Below are 14,893 nucleotides of genomic sequence, written 5' to 3'. Positions count from 1 at the left end.
AAACAAATCCGATCCGCACTGCTGAGCGCATCCGAGTCAAAACCAACCGTCCCTATCTTTCTTCTGACTTTCCTCCCCCCTCTTGCTCCTGTGTGATGTCCTCGTCCTCTTTCTGCGTCTCTCAAAATCTCGCGATTCAGCGCGGACCGGAGGGAGAGAGAGAGGAATAAAATGAGGAAATCTTCCATGCAGAGTTCTAGTTGCTTGCTCTTGGTGGTTCTCTGAACCTCTGTCTGGATTCCGCTTGAAGTGCAGGCATTTCCTCTTCTTGTTGGGTTTCTGGAAGTCACAGTTGCCGTGCTTCTCGTCGGAGCTGTGGGTGCCTGTTCCTTCTTGATGCTTGGATGCATGCAGTGTAGCGAGGTGGTGTGAGTTTCGGCAAGAAGTCCTTCCCTGTCCTCGCGGGCGTTCATGCCCTGCGGGAAAGGGGCCTCCTTTCCGGATCCCGCCGCCGTTTCTCGCCGGAGATGGGGTCCTTCCGCTGGCTGTCCCACTTCTTGCTCGTCGCCGTTCTGCTCCACGTCCATGGCGGCCTGTCCCTCAACCAGACGTGCCAACCCACCGACCTGCAGGCGCTCCTTGACTTCTCCAATGGCCTGGACAGCAAGGCCGCCGGGCTCGTCGGGTGGGGTCCCGGCGACGCCGCCTGCTGTTCCTGGACCGGCGTCGCCTGCGATCTTGGTAGGGTGGTCGGCCTGGATCTCTCCAACAAGAGCCTCCGCGGCGACATCTCCTCCTCGGTCGCCTCCCTCGACGGCCTCGTCACGCTGAACCTCTCCCGGAACTCGCTCCGCGGCGCGCCGCCGGCGGTGCTCGGCCGGCTGGCGAGGCTGCGGGTGCTCGACCTCAGCGCGAACGGGCTCTCCGGCCCGTTCCCGGCGAGCGACAGCGGCTTCCCGGCGATCGAGGTGGTCAACATCTCCTTCAACAGCTTCGACGGGCCGCACCCTGCGTTCCCCGCCGCGGCGAACCTGACGAGTCTTGATATCTCCGGCAACAACTTCTCCGGCGGCATCAACTCGTCCGCTCTCTGTCCTGGGCCGGTCGAGGTCCTGCGGTTCTCGGGGAATGGCTTCTTCGGCGAGATCCCCAGCGGCCTGAGCCGATGCAAGGCGCTTGCGGAGCTCTCTCTCGACGGCAATGACTTATCTGGGAACATCCCCGGCGACCTGTACACGTTGCCCAGGTTGACGAGGCTGAGCTTACAGGAAAATCAGCTCACTGGCAACCTCGGCAATGACCTTGGTAACCTCTCCCAGCTCGTGCAGCTTGACTTGTCGTATAACAGGTTCTCTGGCTCCATCCCTGATGTGTTTGGAGGGATGAGGAGGCTGGAGTGCCTGAACTTGGCCTCCAATAGGTTCGATGGTGAATTGCCTGCTTCCTTGTCAAGTTGTCAAATGCTGAGGGTAATCAGCCTAAGGAACAACTCGCTGTCTGGTGAGATTGCTATCAACTTCAAATTGCTGCAGAAACTGAACACTTTTGATACTGGAACCAACAATCTGAGTGGCACTATACCTTCTGGCATCGCCTTGTGCGCTGAGTTGAGGACGCTGAACCTTGCAAGGAACAAGCTTGTGGGAGAGATACCAGAGAACTTCAAGGATTTGAGATCTCTGTCGTACCTCTCCCTGACAGGAAATGACTTCATGAACCTGTCATCATCATTGCAAGTCTTGCAACACCTGCCCAACCTGACAAGTTTGGTGCTCACCAGGAATTTCCGTGGTGGTGAGACAATGCCAGTGGATGGAATCAATGGGTTCAAGAGCATGCAGGTGCTTGTCCTGGCAAACTGTTTACTCACAGGCATAATTCCGCCATGGCTGCAGGGCTTAGAAAGTCTCAATGTGCTGGACATTTCATGGAACAAGTTAAACGGGAACATCCCCCCATGGCTAGGGAAGCTGAACAATCTCTTCTACGTTGACCTGTCAAACAATTCATTCACTGGGGAGCTTCCTATGACCTTCACACAGATGAGGAGTTTGATTTCAAGTAATGGCTCGAGTGAGCAGTCACCAACAGAGGACCTACCATTGTTCATCAAGAAGAATTCAACTGGCAAAGGTTTGCAGTACAACCAAGTCAGCTGCTTTCCACCTTCTCTTATACTCTCAAACAACTTGCTTGTTGGTTCAATCTGGTCAAGCTTTGGTCGTCTTGTGAAGCTTCATGTGCTGGATTTGAGTTGGAACAACTTCTCAGGACCAATTCCTGATGAGTTGTCAAATATGTCAAGCTTGGAAATGCTGAATTTGGGCCACAACAATCTCAATGGGACAATACCCTCATCTCTAACGAAGCTGAATTTCCTCTCCAAGTTTGATGTATCATACAACAATTTGACTGGAGATATCCCTACTGGTGGGCAATTCTCCACATTCACAAATGAAGATTTTGAAGGTAACTCTGCACTCTGCCTTCTTCGGAATTCTTCATGCTCAAAGAAGGCTCCATCTGTTGAAGCTGCACACAGTAAGAAGAGCAAAGGTGCACTTGCCGCTCTTGGACTGGGAACTGCAGTTGGGGTAGTCTCCTTCTTGTTCTGTGCTTATGTGATTGTGTCAAGGATTGTTCATTCAAGAATGCAGGAGCGTAATCCAAAGGCTGTAGCAAATGCTGAAGACTCAGAGTCTTCTAACTCATGCCTTGTGCTGCTTTTCCAAAACAACAAAGAAATCAGCATTGAGGACATCTTGAAGTCCACCAATAACTTTGATCAAGCCTATATAGTTGGATGCGGTGGTTTTGGCCTTGTCTACAAATCAATACTACCAGATGGGAGGAGAGTTGCAATCAAAAGGCTTTCAGGTGACTACTCTCAGATCGAGCGGGAATTCCAAGCCGAGGTGGAGACACTGTCACGGGCTCAACATGACAACCTTGTCTTGCTGCAAGGTTATTGCAAGGTCGGCAATGACAGGCTATTGATCTACTCATATATGGAGAATGGCAGCTTGGACTACTGGCTTCACGAGAGGGCTGATAGTGGGATGCTGCTGGATTGGCGGAAGAGGCTACGGATTGCACAGGGTTCAGCAAGGGGGCTGGCATACTTGCATATGTCTTGTGATCCCCACATATTGCACCGAGATATCAAATCAAGCAATATCCTTCTGGATGAGAATTTTGAGGCCCATCTGGCCGATTTTGGTTTAGCAAGACTCATCTGCGCATATGAGACACATGTCACCACAGATGTAGTTGGAACCTTGGGCTACATTCCTCCTGAATATGGGCAGTCACCTGTAGCAACTTACAAGGGCGACATATACAGCTTTGGTATTGTTCTGCTTGAGCTACTCACTGGTCGGAGGCCTGTGGACATGTGCAGGCCAAAAGGGACCAGGGATGTAGTGTCATGGGTGCTTCAGATGAAAGAGGAGGGCAGGGAAACAGAAGTTTTCCATCCAAGCATACACCACAAGGAGAATGAAAGCCAGTTGATGAGAGTACTCGAGATAGCATGCCTTTGTGTGACTGCTGCTCCCAAGTCAAGACCAACATCGCAGCAGCTAGTCGCATGGCTTGACGACATCGCAGAAGACTCAGGTTTAGAGCAACACGAAGTTTCCGGTGGTTTCAATTTGCTTGCTTGAGAGGATCAGCCTTATAGTTTCTTAAGAATTGTTAGTTGTGTACATAATATTTACATAGAGTGATATGCCGAGAGTTCTCTTGTGTTGCTCTCCTCTCAAGTAATGATATGAGCATCTTTTTTACTCCCTTCATAAGGTGGTTGCAAGATCACCAGAGTGTAAAAATGCTTAGTAGCTTTAAACCATGAGTTCAATAATCTAGTGGCTATATGAGCAGCTTTTTTGTCTTTTCAATATTGTTGCAAGCTAAGCAAGGTCCAAGAACATTGCAATCACAAGAAGTAGCTTCAGAATATTGATCAGAGATAATGATGGGTTTACATAGCCATGAGCCAGCACTGACAAAACCCTTAACGGTTCGGGTCTTTGGTTGATTCAGGGAACCAGTGGCCCAAATATGCTTGTTACTCTGCAGCATTGTATTTTTCTTGTATAGTCTGATGGTATGATGCTCCCTGATTGAGTTGCTTGACCTCTGGTGGACTAAGTGCGAAGGCCGAAGGCATCATCCCCTTTCCAAAAGAGAGAGAAAGTTAGCTCGATCATGATGGCATTGTGTGGTAGGAGTACTATTCCTCGAATTCACAGGCCAAAAGTCAGGCCTTGTTTCTTTCCGGGGATCCCTTGTTTCCGAGAGACTCCGGATTTTGAACTTTGTGTGCATGAAAAAACCATACATGAAACAGCAGCCTTGCTTCACCTGTATCCGGTTGGACCCTCGACAAGCGAAATTCTAGCTTCCTTTGCATGGCGATCATGCTTCCTCGCCTGCATAATGCGTTGCATCGCTTCCATTCCTCAAGCACAGTATCAATTCCTGGAGCAGTACAGCAGCTTGCGCTTACTGACTCGCCGTTCCTGCTGCCGGAGCGCGCACGGCCCTTCACCACCCACCAGGGAGGGGGAGGGAATCGCCGTTACCCGGCCCGCCGGCCGCCGCTGCCGCACGCGTGCGTGTTTGGACCGCGAGCTTGCGTCGTGCGGCGCCAATGGCAAGCGAGACGAGACCGGCAGACTGGAGCGAGTGCCGTACGCAGGCATGGCCGCACGGCAAAATCGTGTCGTGAGGCGCGCCGGTGTCCGAGGGGGTAAAGGAGAGTCGTGTCTCGGCCGACCTCGCTGGCTCGCCGCCGCGCCGCGCCGCGCCAGCCGCCAGGGAATGGGGCGTGTTTCGTTCGGTGGCGGCGGCGGCACGGAACGAGATGGCGGGCCGAAACCGGCGGCAAGGCGTGCCCAACGTCCTCCTGCAAGCAACTTTCGGCCCGAAAGACAGAATTAGTATCTTGAGATGGCCCAAACGGTGGAAGGCGCCAGGTAGTAGTACGGCCCATACAGTAAACAAGAGAGAGCATGACGAAATGAAGTTATGTTTTGGCCCAATACAATCAGAAAGAGGAGGTGGTAATTCCTAAGCAGTTTCTAGCCCTGTTTTGCATGGATGCAGGCCTACGTACGTACTCGCAAGCAGCTTCCAAGGTTTAAACAAGTTGTTGCAAACCCGTTCGGTTTCGTTTTCGCACTTTTCACTTTTCAGACGCACAAATCTAGCCGTTGCTGTGCCATCGTATGACAGACAACTACACACCAAGCAGCTTCCAAGTTCTAAACAAGTGAAACCGGAGACACTTCTCCTCCTCTTTCTAGTCCATGCTTCCGGCGCTAATGATTCAGGTTACGGATCTCGATCCAGTACGGCGGACCCTGTTGCCGAGACGCGCCCATCTCCTGTTCCGGTAAGAGCTGGCAGGGCTGTACAGGGCTCGTTTCGCCGTCTCGTGTCTCCTGCCCTGCTGCCACCCCCAGGTCGTATTGCGCGCAGATCGAATCGGTCGACCGGTCAATACCCCCATCACAAAAATCACGTGGTAAAAAAGAAAAAGAAAAAGAATTACCACGGTAGCGGGGACACTCGCTGCGCGGGCCCACCCTGGGTCTCGATTTTTTCCATTCTTCTCGGGCTTTGGGAACATTTCCATCCCCCAATCCAAGAAGGCAACACACAGCACGCACAGAGGAGAGGGCAGGAGCACACACACTGCAGGCGGTGGGGGCAGCAGTACTTGCCGAGTGGGGGCACCGGGTTGTCATCTCATCTCTCATCACCTCACACTCTCCCATCCTCTCCCGCTTCATCTCCGGCCACCATTATTACCACCCAGGACTTTGCATTGCGAGATCGCCACACCACTGTCACTACTGTGGGTGCGCGCTTGTGGGTCGGGGGTGGCGTCCCCACCCACTGCTACGACGCGCACGAGCAGCGCAACCGCAAAGCCCTTCGCTGCCAACCAATCACTCGCATTCAAACCCTCCCTCACCTGCGAGGTGTTTCCGTTCCAACCTCCAGCAGTCCAGCCTCAAGATCGGTAATCATCCAAGTTTCTCTAGAATGAAAGGGCATGCGTGTTTAGAGAGCTGTTTGCAATAGAGGTATATATTTCCCTTTTGCATGTAACTAGAAAAAGGACTTATTTGATCTAAAATATCTATGATAAACATTCAAATTTGAATGTTTGAAATGGTTAGAAACCCTTCTAGATAAACCCTTTTGCAGTGATCGATTGTCCTACTCGTTATTAGTGGTTCGTGAAAAAGTTTGGTACTCGGAGCAATTCTGATGGTGCACCAACCTATGCGCTTCGAGAATCCAAGGACACGTCTTTATTTCATACACCAAACAATTTTTTCTCACACTAATATGTATATAGCCCCTTTTCACACTCCTTTATTTTAGGTTATACGCATTCTTCAAAACAAGGAAGCATGTTGTAGTTCCTTGTAGCTAGACGGCTAATGAACGATCTTTTTAATTTGTAGCACCTGCTTCAACATGTGTATATCTAAAATGAATTTGGTTTTGATGTTTGAGGAAGCAACCAAGTATGACATGCTCTTGGTTTGTAGTTAAACCATGTGGTAATTAGGTTAGCTACACAAATTCTTGCGCACACACAAAAGTGCAGCGGACGTCATAATTGTGGCAATTTTGGCAAGACCCAAGTCAACATGGTGGGGATACTGGTAGCAAAATTTGACAAACCAAAACTGTGATGGCAAAACAAAATTATGTAAAGTTTTGGTATGGCAAAGTCTAACAATGAGTCTAGTGTATTTTTTAAAAGGTAAAGCCATGAAGGATATCGCCTGTAGTCTCTTCCATTATATCAACGTATACTAATCACGCGGTGGTGAATAAGCAAAATAAAGAGACGACAAGCTTCATCAACCATGTAGCTTATGAAATAAACAGATATCCAGTACGGTTTTACTGAGAAACCCTATATATGGTTACTTCTTCATTGCATAGTATGCTGTAATGCCATGATGTTCTTTCTTTCTGACATCCTGTACAACGACCTAAAGAGTCCCAACCATTATGTTTCAAAAAAGAGCTAGGAAAACGAAAGGAAAGGTCATACAAACCGATCGTATGCTTAATTTGGAATGTGAATTAGCGAAATAACCGTGCCAGGCAGGTGAGCCAAAGCACCGGAGGGCTCGAAAACAGAAAGGTGGCGAAGCAGAAGCCGACTAGCCTGTCGCCCTGGCCTGGTACTCTGGTAGGCGGTAGATCTCGCAGCAGAGTAGAGTGGGGGTGGTAATGGTGGTAGGGGTGAGGGGTGGCTTTTGCTTTTACTGATCCCGAGCCGCCCCCGTCCACTGGCACCCGGTCCGTGCGGCGCAGAGAGAGCAGCTTGCTAGCCGAGGTGTGTGGTTGGGGTCTGGGGGAGTGAGGCCCCCATGCGGCTGGCCCTGGCATGGCATGCTGCTTCGCTTCGCAGTTGCCTGCCGCGCGCGTCCGCCCTGCCAGGCGCGGCGAACAAAGGCTGCGCCGCGGGCTGTGCACATCCCGCTGCCGTGCGCACCTGGCCAAAGCGCATGGCCCCCCACCACCGTCGCTGCAGGGCCAGCATGCATGCACGCTCGCGCGTCACGGGGAGCACCACCAGTGTCTCGTTCCACTTCACATCTCTCTTTTTCATTTTCTTTTTTTGGTTCTCCGCACAGTGTTCGTCAAGCAGTGCTGGCACTGCCGCATACAGTACTTGTGCCTTGGCGCACAATTTGAACTCGGCAGCGTACGTGATCTCCGACAAAATCGCGAGGGGATCGACGAACTGCAAGAGCTAACCAAGAGGCGTACGTGTGATTGCACGGCGGCATTGTTTATGCCGCTGCCAGTGACCAGCTAGCTAGGGACGGAGACAGCAAGGGGACAGAAAGAGGGGAGGGAGGACACAAGAGGGAGATGCTACTAATGAGCCGGCTAAGCATCGCGTCAAAAGAAAATTCTAAGATGCTGAGGTTTTAACGAAAATAGTTGTGGCTTTGGATGGATTACGGGACAGCTCCAGTGATTCCCCCCTCCCTTTTTCTTAGGGATGCTGACCGGCCGGCTCTGGTGATGAGTGAAGGGGACTTTCTGAGATTGCACATTGTGTTGGGCTCCTAATAAGTACACACCACGCAATAATTCGACACGAGATGGCGCCGGGCCCTGTTCAGTCCTTCCACAGCTAGCTAAGGCGCTGTACTACGATCCACGGATGGATTGGGGTCAGATCAGATCGTGCAGCATGCTCACTAGCTAATGAGTTTCTGAAAACATCAAGGTCCAAAGTAACACGGAAAAGGTGGCAGCAGTAACCATACCAGGATGTTAGGTCCGTTTCACGGGACTATTATTTGGACAGAATCTTTTGAAATGTTTTTTTCCGGACGAATACAAAAAAAATAAAAACCATGATCGAACTGGGCTAGGCTACCATCAGTAGGCCGTAGGCGTTAGTTACGCGAGGCCGGCCACTACAGTGTGACGGCACATGACCACGGGTGCAGCAAAGTAGCCTCACTGCACTGTTGTGACGTCGCACGCGCGCAGACTGTTGGGCAACGTCCCAGCATTAGCTAGCATCCCCCACCAGCTAGCTAGCTACGGGGGTAGTTACTACTACCACTCTAATGCCAGCATTGCCGGCACAAACGAAGCTCAAATCTCTGCAGCCAAACACCTCGACGCCCATGGTGATGACGACGTCGCGGGCTACGATCCACAGGGGCCGTGATTCCTGGGAAATCTCGAGCCACGATTAGAAAAAAAAAAACCCGAGAGGAGGAGGAGGAGGATCGGAGACCGCCACGGCGGCGGGTACGCATGGGAACAGGAGGACTTTGACCCGGCGGCCGGGGAGCCGGGGAGGTAACCCGGCCGGCCTGCCGGCACTTGCCACTCCCGGTAGGAGAGGCCGGGGCAGTACGCCTACCAGAGAAGGCTAGGCAAGGGAGGCAGCGACGGCGAAAGCAAAAGAGAGGCCTGGGCACCGAATTACGGAGGAATGATTCAGCGGAGGATGCATGCAGGCCGGATCGGATGCCCCGCCTCGATCGGGGGCCGGTGGCCGTGGATCTCAAAGCTTTGCTCCCGAGGCGAGGCATGGCTGTTGCGTTCGTGGGTGCCTGCCTGTTGGCGACTGGACTGGACTGGACTGGTAGGGCACCCGCCGATGCGCGCGAGTGCTCGGTGGGGACCTAGCTCGTGGCGCGCGCGCGACGGCGAGTGGCGATATTTTCCGAGCCAACTTGCTGCTCATCCTCTGTGCATCGCGGCTTCCCCTAGCTAGCTGCCTCTCCGCACTGGTGGTGTTTTTACGGGACTCTCGCCGCGGCGTCGATGGTGACGCGGCACGCGCGAACGCGCGAGTGGCTCTCATGGAAACGGGAGGGGAGGTTGGCATCGGCAGGTCAGAAACACATCTCAGGCTGTGCTAATGGGGGGCGGTACCGCCCCCTATTGGCGCGGCGCAGGCGCGAGGCGGGCGAGTGGGAGAGAGAGGGCGGAATGGATCCCGCCGGGCGGGAGCGGGCGCTATCGCCCCGTTTGCGCCCGCGTTGGCAGGCGCGTGGGGGCGGGAGGCGGGCGGGAGCGAGGTGGCGCGCTGGCGTCGGTGGCAAGCGGGCAAGAGGGGTGGGGCGGGAGTGACGTGGCACGTTCAATTGGTCCACGCGTACTATCCGTTGAACTAGCCGTTATTTGACCGTTTGAACTCCAAAAAATTTGAAAAAAATTGCAAAAAATCCCAAATTTCATCCCCAACCCCCCTATAAATACCCCACCCGGTTTTCACTCCTTCCACACCCCATTTGAGCTCATTTCTCTCCTCTACAATCTGAAATCTCTTCCACCATGACCAGTTGGTCTCCAGATTTCCATACCTTCACCGATTTCTTGCAGTCCGACGGGTCACAAGCATCTCCCCAAGATGAGTCTTCTGTGATGCATCGCCGCTCCGATGTCAATTCTTCACCGCAACTCCAGGCATTATTCCCCCCTGCTGCACCTCCGGCTTAGTGAAGGCTAAACTATTCAAGCAATGGAACATAATGAAGTCCTGATCAACTACGGATATGGATGAAGCAGAAAAACGTACTCATTTCAAGGCCGTCAAGATGGTGGAAAAAGAGCTTGGACTAGATGAGGATTCGGAGAAGGATTAGAATTTTCTTTTAATTATTATGTATTGTTGCTATTTTTAATTGCGATGTAATTTTCTTTTTTAATTATGATGTAATCGGTATTTTTTTAGTTGAATAAAATTAGTTTATTGAATTATTTTGCGTACGCGAACAAAAGAGAGTGAAATAATTAAATCTGGAAAAGAAAAACTGACGTGGAGAAGAGAGAAGTGAGAGCTGACACCTATGCATTGGAGGGATGGGGTGAGAGTGAAGTAAGAGTGAGGATGAGAGCTGACACCTATGCATTGGAGGGGTGAGGTGAGAGTGAAGTAAGAGTGAGGGTGGGAGCTGACATGGCGGGGAGATATCTCCCGCCACCGCTGGACTCAGCCTCGGACTGAGGCCCGGCCGGCCCACGCGCGGCGCGGGCACGCAGAACAGAAGCCAGCCAGCACCCGCAGCTCTGCCTGCCAGCCAACCGTCTACAGTACGTGGCGCCCGCCCTGCTGCGTGCCGGCCCGAGCCCCCGACTGTTGCCCGCGACAGTGCCGCGGTGCCGGCAGACGCCGTGGCGCGCGGAACGCATGCACGCGCGCGCGCGGTGGTATCAGCTAGCGCGCGCGTCGTCGTCCGCCGTCCTCACTCGAGAACGGCTGAACACACACACGCTCTCGCTGTCTAGCAGAGTCGCAGTCGCGGGCGTGTTACGGCACGGCACGCACCTCGCGGGCGCGCGGGGGGCCCTCGGCCGCGGCGCAGGCGGGGAGCGGACCCGGCCGCACGGTGGTCGTCGGCAGAGAGCGACGGACACGGCCGGGCAGGCCGGCCCGGCCAGGCAGCAGGGAGAGCCCCCGCCAGCTTTTGGCGCAGCGCACGGGCCCGGGCGCTGTTCCTCTCCACCGCCGCGCTAGCTAGCTCCGTTCCGCCTCGAAAAGCCAAAGCCGGTGGTGTTCTCGTGTCGTGCTGGCGGTGGCGCCCGCCCGGGCGGCGCCGGCGCGCCGTGGACGACGCCGCCGCAGCCTCCACAACCTGCTATGATTCGCCAGACCAGAAGCTCCCCGACCCATCCGGATCGGAGCACCAGCAGCTTTCACGTACGGCCACCAGCTAGCCATACGGTGAATGTACGAGACATGCACGTACGGGAGCATCGATCCTGAGACGACGGCGAGGCAGCCAGGCAGGCACAACATGAGGAGGAACACACGGATGCTTGTTGCCGCGGCACACGTATGCATGCGCCGGCCCATACCTCGGATATCACGAGACGAGACGGACATGCTCGGTCGGTCGTCGTCAGATCAGACATCTCGTCATGGGCGTACGGCGCGGCGGACCGCACGCAGGTGGATGCATGGTCGTCAACTGTTTCCTCCTCACGTACACTGTTGCTTGCGTGCACCCAAAAAATTGGCACCAGTGGTGTGGTGGCCTCGCCGACTAGATAGAACAGCGAGGAACTCGTAAAGCTGTTCCAAACATGTCTCGGCATATTGTCGAGCGCGCGAGCTCAGCTCAGCAAACGGACGCGATGGAAAAAAGGGGGCGGTTGGATCTGATCTTTCAAGTCGTGCGTGGATCCTGTCCGCCGTGTGTGGTCTAGCGGGACAGGGGCCATGCATGGGCGCACGGCGCCGGGGGAACAGGCGCAAGACACCTTGCTGGATGAGTGCTGGTGGACTCATGATGCTTCCATGCATGCTCCGTGTCTTAGGATACTACTTGACCCCGACTTTAATCTGCCTAACAAAATAAAATGACACTTGTTCTACTTTTCCCAATAAAATATGTACAGGTATCGATCTTACTTAGCCATATAGACACCGAAGTTTATACTATAATTTTAAATTGGAACGAGGGTTAAGCGCAGCGAATTATTGCTTATCTCGATGCCCGGAATTATAGAAGGATCACCTCAAAGGTTTCATTGATAGGCGGTGGAGGTGCTGCCCGCCATTGTTGTGAAAAGATAGCCCTCTGGGCAACCGGAGTTGAAGGCAAAACGTAGCGTCCGGGGGGGAGGAGAGGTAGATATTGAGTTACAGCTGCCTCTTGATTTGCGCTCTTTATGTATGTTAAAATTGGTTGAAGAATTACTATTTTTCATGCATTATATAAATATCACCTCTATATTTGATTATATTGATAGCTCTACCCTAGGAGCCGGGGTCATGGAGCACGCAAGAGGTGGTGACAAAAGCGTGACGAGGTGGGGCGTAGTGGTAGGATAGCAGTTGGTCAGCTGCGATAGCATCAGGGCTGAGGTGCATGCATCTGGATTTTGTTTTCAATTGTTAAACAAAAATAAAATTTTTATATATATATATATATATGATTTACCCTGACTTTGTACTTTTCAGCTGGGGCAGCAGCTCTTTAATAGGCCGGGCAAGTACGCGAGATCGATCTACCCCAATAAATTAAACCATGGTAAAATAGAAAGTGCCATGCTCGATCTGGGCGCCCAGCTAATAAACTGTCTGCCGCCCCACGGGATGTGGCGCGGTCAAAAGCAGGTGTACGGATGGCACGGCCACCTCTCGTTTGGCGTTGGGAGCACATGAAGGAAGATCCTTTTCCCCTTTGGATTTCTCTCCTTTTCCCCCCGGTAAACTGTAGGGAGATTACGAGGGCCGCCCGGGGGCGGCGTGCCTTGGGCTTTATTACCGGTTTGGAGCTTCACGCACATCATGAGCCCCACTTGTGCCGAGCCTTTTTTTAGGGCGCATATTTCCTTTCCAAAGCTAGCTAGAAAGTTGCACTCCATTAGCACCGTCACCAAGATCTTGGGATATGTTTTGTTTGGAGCCTTAAACTAACCACAACAAACCTTGCATTAGCCTCGGCATCCAGCTACAGGGATGGGGACGCTGACGCTCTTAATGTGGACGGCATGCATGATTGGGACGCGACGCAGGGCGTTTGCTTCCCTGCTACTGTTCGGGCACAGTGGTTTAGCACAGTGTTATAGGGACTATTATAAAGCTAGATGCCTAGATCAGCTGTTGACGTGGAAATATAGAGGTCGTTGAAATCCAAAGGTCGCAAAATATCAAGCTAGGGCAGTTATATATATTGTTACATAAATATTTATAATCAGAATATCTTGTTCCAGTGAGGGTGTACGAGTGGATTGCAAGCATTTCCTGTCATGATAATCCGACTTTAGTGTCACTAGTATGTAGTTTACTAGGCGGTTTTGTCAGGAGGAGACAGATTTACGTCGCCGTCGTCGGCTTCATGAAATGCAGGTGCACGCAATGACGCAACATGCCGTAGCACGTAGCCGGTCGCACGTATAGTTGACCGCTACTGGTAATTCCGAGGACGCACGTACGTCAAGTATCGTGGAGGCGCCACAGGTTTCACAGCGTGCAGCAGCCGGAGTAAAAGGTGAAAGCGTGGCGGGAGAATATCCCTGCTCCCCTCTCCTCCCTCCTCTGGCACGTCACGTCATGTACGAGTCAAACGTGTTTTCCATGTCGTCCACGCTTGTCATCCCCCAAACCTTTTCCTTCTTTTTCGAAAAAAAATCAGAGTTCGGAGGGGACGCATGCAGCGACACACGCGCGCACGCTAAAAAAAATCGGTTCCAGCGTTTTTTCTTTCTTTTCTGTTGCGTCCCATGCTCGGACCGGTCACGTCACGGTACGACGGGCATGCCTGCCGCGCACACCAATAAGTTGATGTGACAAGACTGCTCCGTACCCTTTTTCTCCCGTCTCCGTTTTTTAATGGCCCCGTGTGCCGTCACGTAGCTAGCTAGCAAGCCCCGCGATGCGTGGCTGGTGTCCGAACCGGGGCGGGGCCGTGGCAGGTGCCGCCGCGCCGCACCGAGGCGCGGGCGCGTTCCGGTCGGTCGCGGCAGGTGACGCGAGGTATGGAGGCAGCGCGACCGCGACCGTGTGCCGCGGGGGGAGCCGGTCACCACCAATTCTTCGCGATCGAGCAAGACGTAGGGAGGAGTACTAGGGCTTCCACGTCGCTGGTATTTCCGGAACCTACGGGCCTGGACGGGAGGCGGCCGACTTGCTGGGCTTGAGAGGTTGGACGAGCTAGCCGAGTCGGGGTAGGCTGCTGGATCACAGAAGAAAAGCAGGGTGGGCTACGAGATATTTTGCATGGTGGGGTGGGGTGATGGAAGAAGGGAAAACGCGGTGGGTCAGGTTGCCGCTTTAGCGCGCGCCGCGGCGAGTCTTCTTAGGCAAACCACGCAGATTATAGTGTGCCAAGAAAGTCTCACGAGATCCTGCTCCATCGATCGGCGCGCCACCAGGCAAGGAGGGGATCAAAGGAGGAAACGAAATGCCTGCCTGAAATCGGACCATGCATGCTAGTGCTAGGAGGAGAGGGTCAATTAAACCCTGAAACCCATGCAAATTCCCAAGTAAACTAGATTTAGGGCAGGGGCGCCTAGCTAGAAGTAGAATCTGGAGGGCAAAACTGGACAAACACGTATAGTAGAAGCTAGCAGCTGATCATCGCGCACAAGGGCAGGCAGGCAGGCAAACCCATGGCATGGCAGGAGCCGGGCACTGGCAGGCAACAGAGTTGGCCCACACGCGGCGCCAGTGACCAGTCAATCCGTCCGTCCATCCACCCATCCATCCATCGAGGGGGGAGGGTTGGGTTGGGTCACTGGGTGGTGCAGCGCAGAGAAACAAGCAAACCCCCGCCCCCGACAGCCGCTTACATGAGCCCATAAAATACGGCTTTTTTAATGCTACTACTCCTACGACTCGCTTTCCAGCTTTCTTTTTTATCTCTCTCTCTCTCCCCCCTTCTATCTCATTCTCTCTCCTCCGCTTTATTCAAAACTGGGCGCAGGGGCG

General features: G+C 53.2%; 1 protein-coding gene across 1 annotated transcript; it reads left to right on the top strand.

Annotated features, from left to right (window-relative positions):
- LOC112898895 (phytosulfokine receptor 1-like) lies at positions 1-3,839 on the top strand. The gene has a single exon (XM_025967201.1). The coding sequence runs from the start codon at positions 468-470 to the stop codon at positions 3,603-3,605; it is 3,138 nt and encodes a 1,045-aa protein (XP_025822986.1). The 5' UTR covers positions 1-467; the 3' UTR covers positions 3,606-3,839.
- Positions 3,840-14,893: the final 11,054 nt, after the last annotated feature.

This window comes from Panicum hallii, chromosome 7 (assembly GCF_002211085.1).
Source record: "Panicum hallii strain FIL2 chromosome 7, PHallii_v3.1, whole genome shotgun sequence".
Classification (NCBI taxonomy): domain Eukaryota; kingdom Viridiplantae; phylum Streptophyta; class Magnoliopsida; order Poales; family Poaceae; genus Panicum; species Panicum hallii.
This window is presented reverse-complemented; position numbering and strand designations above follow the sequence as displayed.